Below are 12,027 nucleotides of genomic sequence, written 5' to 3'. Positions count from 1 at the left end.
TTACATTTATAATTATTTATATTAAATTATAAATTATTCGTTTGTGCCAGGTTTGACTGTGAACACATTCACATTTTTTTTTTTCAAACAAATGTTGTTTTGCCCTATCAGAATTACATCAATTTAGCACCCAATCTCTAATCGGACAAAAGGCAAAGAAACTATATAGCGCGCATCTGTCGGATGAACTTCAAGCAACACAGAAACACTCCTCACGCCCCATAGTGCCTGTACATACAATTTGGTCAAAATCGGTGCAGTAGTTTTTGAGTTTAGCGATCACGAACATACACGTAACTTTTATATATAGAGAGTATAAATTATTCGTTTGTGCCCGGTTTGACTGTATACACACTCATATTTTTTTCAAACAGGAATGATAATTTGTTGTTCTTGTTGTTGTATTAAATCGAAAAATAAAACTGGGCCAATAAATGCAAAATTTGTTTTTTTTTTTTGTTTATATGAAGAAAAAACAAGAACAACAACAACTACACCAATTTAAATTTAGCAAACATAAGAATTGTGAATAGATGGGAATAATTTTTGGTATTGACAACAGGAAACCAACCAGATGATAAATTGTAAACAAATGAAAAAGTGTCAGGGTTTTTTTAGGGGTACACACGTATAGAACAGAAACGGTAGAAGGAAAAATTAACACAAACTTGCAGAACATGTTGAAATGGATTATTTTTTAAATTAAAACAATAAAAATTAATAGAGATACTATGCAGACAGTCATTAGAAAAATCTTGTATAACCATCACAACTATTAGCACTTTTGGAAATGTTTAGAATGCATTAATCCTTCCAAAATTAGGACCATAAGTTTATATAAGTAGTCTTAAAAATATACGCCTCAGCCCATCCAAAAGTGGCCTTAAAACAGCCCTAAAAATCTACGCCATAGTCTACAAAAAGACCTTCCAGCAAGTATTTTTGGAAGGACTTTTTTTTGGAGATTTTAAGGGCATTTTTCTACTACTTCTTATTTTTGAGGATATTTTTATACCTCGGTTTTAAACCCCATGTTTCATTGGACCAAAAACGTTTCAGAAAATTTAAAGTCGATTTACACATGTCCGTCCGATGTCCGTCGCACGATAACTTTCGAAGGGAGTAATCAATTTCATCCAAACTTTGCAAACGGACTATTCGATTTTAAGGAAACTTTGTACAATTTATTATCTTTACCAAGCCTAGATCAAGTAGGAAGATGGGACCCATAAGTTCACTGCTTGTGGTACCTCCACCACAGAGGAACAAAATTTTCAATATTTATAAATCCAATAACAGGCCTATTTTAACCAAACATTGCACAACCTATTGCCTTTACCAAGCCTAGATCAAGTTTGAAGATGGGACCCATTGGTCCACTCCTTCTGTTACCCCTCCCACCTCTAGATCAAGTCCGAAGATGGGATCCATTGATCCATTTCCTTTGGTACCTCCCACACAAATGACCTAAATTTTTCATATTTACGAATCCAATATAAAGGGAATGGAATGCCCGATTTCAACCAAACTTTGCACAACCTATTATCATAAGCAATAATATATAAAGTTTGAAGATGGGACCCATTGTTCCACACCTTCTGGTACTTCTCCCACAAAGGCGAAAGGAATGTCCGAATTGAACGAAGCTTTGCACAACCTGTTATCTTTAGCAAGTCTATATCAAGTTTGAAGATGGTGCCCATTGGTCAACCCCTTCTGGTACCCCCCACACAAATGGTCAACATTTTCAGTGAAAAAAATAAAACTCCGAATACCTCCTGCGCAATCCATAGGGTGATATTATGTATATATCTGTCGGCAACACCGACTGACATTTGTTTATTTTAAATCTACGGTCATTGAAAAATATTTTTTTTAATAAACGGCCATTGAAAAATAATATTTTTTAAATGTAGGTCCTAGTTCATTGAACAAATATTTTCTTTATAAAATCTACCCCTTTCAAGAAATATGCTCTTTAAAAAATATTTTCTTTAAAAATAGGTAATTGAAAAGAATATTTTCTCAAAAAATCTACGCCCTAAGGCTTTGAAAAAATATGTTCTTCAACAAATTTAGGCGTTAAGAAAATTATTTTCTTTAAAAAATCATAGGCCTTTGGAATCTTCTTTTCTTAAAAAAAAAAATCTTAACATTAGGCCTTTGTAAAATAGTTTCTTTACCCCCTAGGCCTTTAAATAAATATTTTCTTTAAAAAATATTGTCTTTAAAACCAATCTCTGTGGTCCCTGAACAACTCACAAATAACGCTCTGTTTGTCCTTAAAAAATGTATTTCAATATAAGCGCTAATGGACCATTTGATCCTTGCAAAACTATTTTTCAAAAATCCATCTTTATGGCTTTATAGTCTTTATAAATTTTTATAAGAAATCAGGACTTATGGCTGCTCAGTTCGACCTTGAAAAAAATCGTAAAATAATATGTTCAAACATCAATGATATCGTTTGTGGGTCCTTAAAGAAATATTCTTAAGAAATCATGATCAATAACATGTAAAATTATAATTAGAAACACAAGTTATGGATTTTGATAGTCCTTCCAAAAATGTTTAAAATGAAATACATGCATGTGACTCTGTTGACCCTCGATATCTCAAGATATTTTATCTATAGAAGGTATATTAAATCATTTTCTATCTGTAGACAACATATACAGATGTTTTCGGATATAAAAAGAACCACCTAAAAATGTTTTCGGAAAAAGAAATGTCCTTTGAAAATATTTTCCATTTACCCTATACAAAATTCTATATCTCCATTAAGTACCTTCCTCCTTGAAATAAAATTCCCAAGCCCAATTTCAAATATTGATTTTTCATTTACTTTAAAAACCCATTTTAAAATATCGACACAAAAAAAAACAAATTGCCATAATTTATCATTTCTCTATCCCGACTATTTGTGTACATAAAATATATAATAAACAAATAAAAATATAAAAAACAATATTTATTTCCATTTGAGCAAAGCAATCATTGCATATCGCATAAAAAGTTAAAGCAATTTTCCTTGACCCCAACAATAAACTAAGTCAATTTTCAATTTCCACTTAATGAAATGATGAAGATGATGGCGATGACGACGATGGTTGTGACTATTATATGACGATGATGGAAGCGAATAAACAAACATCTGGGCATATTTAAAACAGATTTCAATGGGTACAATGGTACAACGTTAATGGTCAATGGTAATTTTTGTTGCTATTCGCAAAAAAATACAGCCAACCATATGCACATTATCATTAAAGAAAACCCATCATTGAGGGTTGAGATTTTTCTGTTTTTTTTTTTTTTTTTTTTTTTTTTGCGAAACAAATTTGCATACAATTTTTTATAATTTATACAAATCAGAAATAACAAATTAAAGAGGGAGGAGAAGTGCTTACGAATTACCAAGAAAATTGGCCACTTTAATTATATTAGCTAAGAAATAATAAAAATTACTTTTTTGGTCAAGGTCAATAAAAGTGTATAATGGGAGAATGGGTTTAATGTTCTTTGATAATAATAATGAGTACCAAATAATGCCTTCTAACACTTTTGTAATTGAAAATGGTGTATAGAAAATAAATTCATTATTTTGTGGTTAATTATTCAAAATAATAATTTGACAGGTAATGGCCTTTTTAAGAGCTTAACAAAAAAAAATGACAACTGAATACATTTAAAGTGAAATGTGAATGAGATAGAAAGCCATAATAATAATTTTCACCATTAACCTTGACATTGAATTTCGAAAGACAAGAGAGAGAGACGACGCCACATGGTCTAAAAAAGAATAAATCAGACGACGTAAATATTGCTAGCCAAAAAAATAAATTACTGACAACAACACCATTAAAGAATGAATACCTATTGGCAGTAGGTATTTTTACCTTACTTTCTTACTTGGAAACAAAGTGAACTACACACTTGAAATAATAATAAAAAAAATACAATACAAACATTGTGCAATCATATCTTGACAGATAAATAAAAAAATATGTACACCAACCAAAAAAATAATAAAAATATTAACGAGTCACACATGAAAATTATGTATTGAATGAATTGGGTAGTTGAAAATTCTATAAATATCACACAGAATATAATGTCGTCATCAACAAAATTATTTTATCATTTCTGGTAAAAAAAATATTAAAAATGAAAAAAAAATGTTTTTTTGTCTGCAGTAGAGTTTTTGTGAAATTCGATCACCTGATAGTTTCACAATGAAACCAAACCGAATGAAACCAAAATAAGAAATTACTGCGAATATTGTTAAAATTAACGAAATTTAGGAGGGCTACCCTAAAAATGGATCAATATTGATATTTTTGGTAATAAAAAAACAAAATGTCAAACTAAAACCAATTCGATTTGAAAACTTGTCCAAAATACCAAATGATACTTGTCCAAGTAGCATGATATAGGCTATAGGCCAACAACTTGACAAAAAAATCTTAAAAATCAACAATTAAAATATTAAAAAGAATTTAAAATATTAAAAAGAATCCATAAATACTACTCTGGCAATTCTAGATAAAATATTCCTAGAAACCAGGGTGCGGAGAATGATCAAAATAGACTCTTTCTAACGAGCATTTGCAATCTCTCGCGAACGTTCGCATTGTACGACAAATTCACGTACGATAAAATTTCGCTGCAAGCATCGTCGATTCGTTCGTTCGCGAGCATTTGTTACTGAAGAACATTCTTTTGAAAAACTCAAAAAACAAATGTTCGCGAATGCTCGCGAGCTTGTTAAAAACAACCACAAACAAATATATCATAAAAAAAATAAAAACACACAACAAATGAATGTGTGAGTAACAGAAAGTGTGTGGAATAACAATACACATGCCCAACAACTATTGAGTTCACGAACGTTTGTTGTTGCTGTTTTGAGCATTCGCGACAATTCGGGAATGTTTGTTTTCATTCGTGAGAGAATGTCAGAAAGAATTTCAACCACCAAATAAAACGTACGATCGTTGTTGTGTGCTCTCACTCGTTTGTTATGTGTATATGAAACATTCTTTGGCGAATGCTCGTTTAGTAAAGAATTTATCGCCATAAATTCATTCGTAAAATGAGCACAAAACGAAAAGAATGTATTTTAATTCATTCCAATAATATAAAAAAATCAGTGAGCGGAGCAGTATAATCGGACGGGGCCGACCATACGATACCCTAACACAACTATTACGGAACTCAAACTTTCTGTGGATGCTTATTCCAAGCCTGGGCCATATTTCGTGATAGTTGCATCCTCTTGTCCGATTTGAGGTCAAAAGTACACCTTCCTTACACTGACATATTTTCCCAATATTACTAATATTCAGTACAGCCTTTCTAATTACTTGTTCAGATTCCCTTCACCGTGGGCAAAGAGCCATACTTATTATTTGGCCTTGTCGATTTGTTCGGGCCATAATTGCGGCCTCTGGAGCGACCAGAAAAATAGACAGAAATTAATTTTTTGGTCCATTTAATCCCCTAAAAATTATGTTGGCGAAAAGAAATACCGGTCGACAATCGCCGATCGTCGAAAATGTCAATAAAATCGGAGAAGTTACCTTTAAAATGGCAACAAAACGGTGAATATTTGGTTCAAATCGGACATTCCCAAGCACGTTAAATAAAGTCCTAAAGTTCACATAAAAATAATGGATTTCTTTTTCCCCCAACCTAATATTAACTCCACATTATAGTGGAAGCTGTAAAAATCTATAGTCTTTTAGCTCTGAAAATCCATTAAAATTATTAATAATAATCTAATGTAAAAAAAGTACTTCAAAATAAAATAATGAAAACCTACAATTATCCAAAATATCTCTTTATCCATCCAAAACATTCTAAAAATCTATGGATATCGATCGTTCTGTTACACCATCAAAACACATATTCACAAAACCTTAGTCGGAAAATAATTTTCTATAGAAAACTAGACCCTGCCCTATATCAAAAAGCATCGTCTTCTAAAATCGAGGACCCTATAATGTTATTGTAAAGTATAGGATGTATTCGAATAAGGTTCTATAGGCTATAATACATTGAACATCTTCAAAAGATCTTCTCCTAGAGGTTATACAAAGTTATATCTTCTTTCATAGCATTTAATCTCTTCTAAATACAGAATACAAATAATTATCTGAGGAATATCGAAATAATCCTTAGAACTTCGTCACAAAGAAAGTGAAAGTTTCAAATTTTTATATTCCAAATTCTAGTTAAATTTCACAGACAAATTAACTGGCCTTTGTCTCATGTGATAATGGAATGCCAGCCATAAAATCTATAATTTCTTACCCGCTCTATTAAATTATTCTTCCAATCCTATTAAATTACGTGATTTGTATTCATTATCGATATTTTTGATATTTTACTCCTCCCACTGTCACAAAGTGTGGCGCTTCATTATGCAAAATTGATTTTTGAATTCCAAAATAAAAATTTTCTGCTATTATAGATGCATTGCAATACAATTTTAACGAGTTTTATCGGACTTATTTGTTTATTAAAAACCAGTTTATTAAATCGAAATTTATGAATTATCTTAATTTTAGCACAAATATTGCAGTAACCTTGAAAAAATTAATGTTGTGTTTTTTGGTATTCAAACAAACGTTTGTCGGTTTAACGAAATGAAGAAATTATAAAATTAAAAAAAAATCCCCGATTAGTAACTTGCATAAAAGAGAAAATATGCCAAAATAAAAATATGTTACGCGAAAACAAAAGTTTAATGATAACACTCGAAAAAACCAGCAGCTGTTCAACAAACCGGAATTATGAATATTATTTTTTTTTAACACAAAAAAAACAACTAATTATAAAAACAATACACGCTTAAAATGTATCCACATAATTTCTAATCATCTATTGTTTTGGTAGTTGCAAAAATATTATTCATAATTTAAGATTTTAAAATAAAAAAATTATGAATTATGGTCCTTCGAGCTGTTTTCATAATTTAAGTATTTAAAATAAAAAAAAATTGGGTTATGAAAAATAAAAATGTTGGTCCTTCGAGCTGTTTTGTGATTGATAATTTGAAACGAATTTATAGATCATATGTTTATAAGAATTTTTTTTTTAAATATTGTCAAGTCGAAGGACCAAATTTTCTATTTCTATTTTACAATTGTATTTTGTGCGTTCGAAATATTTACGTTTAACCTCTATTATTTTTGTATTAAAACGTCTATTATAGAGAAAAAAAGTATGCCCTAATTCCAAAATGTGGTGTACCACAGATTCCCTTAGGTTTGGTTTTGGTCCTTCGAGCTGGTGAGTGTAATTACTCTATACACTCAACAAATAATCTATTTAATTTTAGTCGAATTTTTATTTGCATTTTAATTTCCTGTTATCGAAATGCCAACAAAAAAAATGTTTTAAAATAAAACACAACAACCTTGACCTACCGAATTCTGCACTCACTCACTCCCAAACGAAAAGGAAATGCATAATAAACAATGAAATTTGTAATTTTTAATTAAGCAAATAAAATAAAATTAACATAATTTCTCAGAACTCGGTGAGTGATTAAGGCAATAAACAAAGAAAAAAATAACAACGAATAAATAAATAACAACAAAAATTAAAGCAGATGATAATGGGGAGTGTTGAAAAAAAAAAACAAAAACAAGAATGACACGATAAAACAGAAACTAAATTTTAATTAAATGTGCCACAAGACCGAACGAGTGTAGAATGACTTTGCCTTAAAAATAAACAGAGATAGTTCTCTTCCTTAGTAGAATTTTCATAAATATTTTCTTCAAAAGCCCTCGATTCTATGGAAGTTTTCAGAAGGTCTTCTAGAAGTTTTTAATATTTTTTTTTTATAGTTTTTATACCCATCACTATGGAGGAAGTTATGTTCAAAAGTGGATCGTCTCCATATATTTCAGATGGGAGGTATTTTACCCTCTGAGAAACCAAAAATGCAGCCGCGGAAAAAATTCGGCTAGGACCTTCAAAATACCTTAAACCGGTCTGGAACCTTCATATGCCAAAAAACCATAGACCTATATCAACGATTGTTCGCCCGGAAGTCTTTTATCCTATCAGACCCCGAAATGCCAAATTACAGCCACTTCGGTTGATAAATAAGAGTAGGAACTTGATCGGGGATTACTTCAATGTATGTACGCACTTTACGAATGTTCTGGAAAAAGGCGTGGATTTTTTAAAAATATTTTTTTTGGAAAGAATTATCAAGAATTATCACACTAGACACACATTTAAAAGACTTCGATGAGAGTGTTTCGAGAGTTTTCTATATAAGTCATTTGAAAGGGCCTATGTAAAGAAAGACTAGAAGCTCCTCTATTAAAGACATTTACAATGTCTTCTATAGGAAATTGAAGGTTTTTAGTTTTTAAACATTTCATAAAAATTCTAAAATTAAAGAAAAATAAAAAAGTCTTCACTTACCGAACTCTCTCCGAATACAATTCCACCTCTTTGACTTTTTGTTGCAACAGCAATTGTTGCTGTTCGAATGGTGACAAATGTTTGAGACCATTGGCAGAAGAGCACTGCTGCTGTTGTTGTTGTTTAATCAATAAAGCTGTGGTTGCAACTACTGATGCGGTAGTAGCCGGATTAGAAGATCCTAGACCGCCGCCTACACCATTTCCCAACAGGACAGACGATTGTAATCCATTAAGAATATTTTTAGTTAGAGATGATTGAGCCTGCTGTTGTTGCATTAATGAGGTTTGATGTTGTTGTTGCTGCTGCTGATTGTTTAAGTTGGCCTGAGGTTGATAAAATCCATTTAAATTTAAATTTTGTAATGTGGCCAATTGATTGGTGGTGACGCTGGTGCCATTCGCCAGACCGTTGGAAGATATGGTGATGGTGGTTGGTGCTGGAACCATGGTTAGTTCACCAGCACCACTGCAGAAGGATATGGCCGAGGGTGAGGTGGAACCACTGTGGCTATTGCTGGCCGATGAGAGGCTATTGGTGCGTGGGCGTAAATCCAAACCCAAAATATTATTGGAGCCATTCAATAGATTATTGATTGAGGACATGACGGTGGCCGGTAGCTCAGCTAGGCCCGAAGAAGATTGGGTGTTGTTTTGTATTTGATTTTGTTGCTGTTGCTGATGATGCAAACCCGAACCAATGACACCTACATTGGGTGTACTATTGTTAGTGATTGAAGAAGATGTGGAATTTGAAGTAGCAGAAGAAGAAGAATTGTGATGACCAACTTGGTTGTTATCGGTGGTTTTGTGTTCCAGCGCACAATTATTTCCATTGGAAGAAACTCCATTGGACATTTGTTGTTGTTGCTGTTGAGATTGCTGCTGCTGCTGACCATTGACCTGCAAAGGTGCCAAAGTTTTATTCGCTTGCGTTGTTTGTTGCTGCGACTGCTGCTGCTGGGCTGGTTGTTGCTGCTGCTGGCGATTCCGTTTATTTTTCTTTTTCTTCTTATCATCATCCTCCTGACATCCACCATTTGTGGTACCATTACCATTCATTATCCTTTGGCCACCATTCATGGAATATTGTTGCTGACCGGCAGGCTTGGGTGCTACCCATTCCAAATCCTTGCGTAAATGGCCTCGAGTACATTTACAGCCACATACCTTGTAGACCAAATCGTAACCTTTCTTAGTCCATAGATTTTGTGCCCTTTGCCTATCAGACCATGATCGGGCCCTACCACCCATTGACTTGAGGGATTGTAGAACGGACTGTTCCCAATTTTCGAAGCACTCCCGATGCATATACTGACCCACATTACAATTCTCATTGTTGCAAATCACTTTCACACAATCGGCGAGATCATCCAAATTGATCAGGGGAGAATCGGATTTGAAGCACTCACCGCCAGGATGGCAACAACGAACATATTGATCTCCCTTATTGTTGTTGCTGCTGTTGTTATGATTAGGAGTCAATGTATTATTGTTGTTGCTGGTGGTTATTGCGGTTTGCATGGGTGACATATTGTTGGCGCCGTTATTCGTATTACCGTTGTTGTTGCTGATGCTGTTGCTAATCCCAGATTCCTCGTTGTGTTGCGTAGGTGCTGACGTCGTATAGAAGCTATTAAAAAGCGTCGTTGCCGCTGATGACGCCGTGCCAGAATTGGCCACCAAAAACGGTGAAGATGTCGCACCGCCGCCTGCCACCACCGATGACAAAGATGCTGAGGAGGATGATGACGACGACGTTTGATTTGCGGTTGATTGTTGTTGCGGTGTTTGCTGCTGCGTTACAATGCTGTTGGTATTGTGATTGCGACGTGGCGCCATAAGTAGCATTTAAATGGGGGGCTAACTGTGTGGCGATAACGAAGAAACGGAATTTTCCCGTTGACTTTTCAATGCAGAAACAATTATTGCAAAATCAAAATAATACGAATGCAGTAGGTTTTTGTTTTTACTTCGTTTTTTTATTTATCAATATGGAGTTGTTGAAAATTGTTGTCGTTGCAAAACTCGTTTTATTAATTCATTTTGTTGTTTGGTGATAAAATGTTGCTATTTTTACATTTTTGTGTTGTTTGTATAAAAATATGAAATCCAAATTTTGTTATTTTTGTTATTGAAAGGGGGTATTTTTATTGCTCTTATTTTCACTGCTTGTTTTTTCTATTTCAATTTTATAAAAAAAAAAATACTTTGTTCTGTTATTAAAAGTGTTTAAATGATATTCATTCTGCAAAAGTCTTAAATTTTGAAAATTGTTTAATTTCTGCAAAGAAAGAGTAGAACTTTAGTTTAATACTTGAATTTTTATGGAAAATTGTCAATTTCACTATCTTATCAAAAATCTAATAAAACTAAAATATTAATTTGCAAAAAAAGAAATGTGTTTTAGTAGGTCTTCATAATTCACCACATTATTGATTTCGACTGTAATTTCAAAAGAAGTTCAAAAAAAAATAAAATAAAATAAAATTTAAAGGATCATACAAAATAAAATAACAACCATAGAAATGTTTCTCCATTCATGAAATTCGGGCGGAATACGAAAGAGAACGTGTGTTGATCTAGTATGAGGAGTATGACCGGTTTCGAAAAGTTTTTAAAATTTCTATTTACAATTTTAAGGGGCATTATAAAGTAGCTAATGTTTCAAATTAAAAAAGAAACACCAACATATTCGATATTCATAAGCGGAGATTAAAATCAGGTTTTATCGTTATATGGGAACTATGTTGTAAATGGGTATTTGAATACTTATTTTAAGAGTTGTTTAACCTCACAAAATTCCAAATAGCCAAATTACGCTTATTTAATTTGGAACATTTTAATTTGTGGGCCTTTGGGAAAGTCTATATAACCGATATTTCGTTACAAATGATGTCGTTATAAACGATTTGGACTTTACTTCCAAAATATGAGGACAATTCCAAATAGTGGATAGTATAATTTTTATGAGCAGTTATCCCTCCTACTAAGAACTTTATATATCAAAGGATGGCTATTTTTAATGGAATTGAGTCGAGGTACATTAAAATATCGGAAATCAAAATGAAATATTAAATATTGTACGACCTAGACTGATTTAAATAAACATTAGGCAACAATTTGAAAATTTATTGTTTCAAAGTTAAAGATTATAAAAATGGATTTACTTAAAGAACTTATGATCCTAATCATTGTGGTTGGCTAGTTAAGACCAAAAACATTAACCATGATTGATAAAATGTTACATTCGGCATTGTCGACAAGAATATGTCCGCAAAGTCTACATACATATATTATAACAATTGTAGTTTTGATATTTTAGTTTTAAAAACTTTGGAGTCAAAACTTTGACCCTTTTGTGAGGGAAACACCGGATTCCATATTCAGACAAGGTAAAGGATTAGTAAAACTATTGTGATGTGTCCTTTATTTGGTGGACCCATATATCCCACCTTGAGATTAAGGAAAGGGTTTTTTTTCAAAAAGAAGAGATAAGCGATTTAGAATTTTTTTTAAATTTTCACACTTTGTGGGGGTGCTACCTGGAGGAATGAAACGACGTGTCGTCACATCATCA

The 12,027-nt window shown here is 32.5% G+C and overlaps 1 protein-coding gene across 1 annotated transcript in view; it reads right to left on the bottom strand.

Moving 5' to 3' along the window:
• Positions 1 to 10,289, bottom strand: part of LOC133331441 (headcase protein-like) — a 46,003-nt gene extending 35,714 nt beyond the window's left edge. The window contains exons 1-2 of the mRNA XM_061539833.1: positions 9,479 to 10,289; positions 8,449 to 9,412 (exon numbers count right to left, since the gene is read on the bottom strand). Of these exons, the coding sequence (XP_061395817.1) occupies positions 8,449 to 9,412; positions 9,479 to 10,289 (1,775 nt within the window). The remainder of the gene's footprint in view (positions 1 to 8,448; positions 9,413 to 9,478) is intronic.
• Between the last annotated feature and the right edge of the window lie 1,738 nt (positions 10,290 to 12,027).

The sequence above is a fragment of the Musca vetustissima genome, unplaced genomic scaffold, assembly GCF_032173495.1.
Source record: "Musca vetustissima isolate MV318-11 ecotype Yass unplaced genomic scaffold, APGP_CSIRO_Mvet_v1 utg68223, whole genome shotgun sequence".
In the NCBI taxonomy this organism is placed as follows: Eukaryota; Metazoa; Arthropoda; class Insecta; order Diptera; family Muscidae; genus Musca; species Musca vetustissima.
Note: the sequence above shows the minus strand (reverse complement) of the source record. Positions and strands in the feature narration are given on the sequence as shown.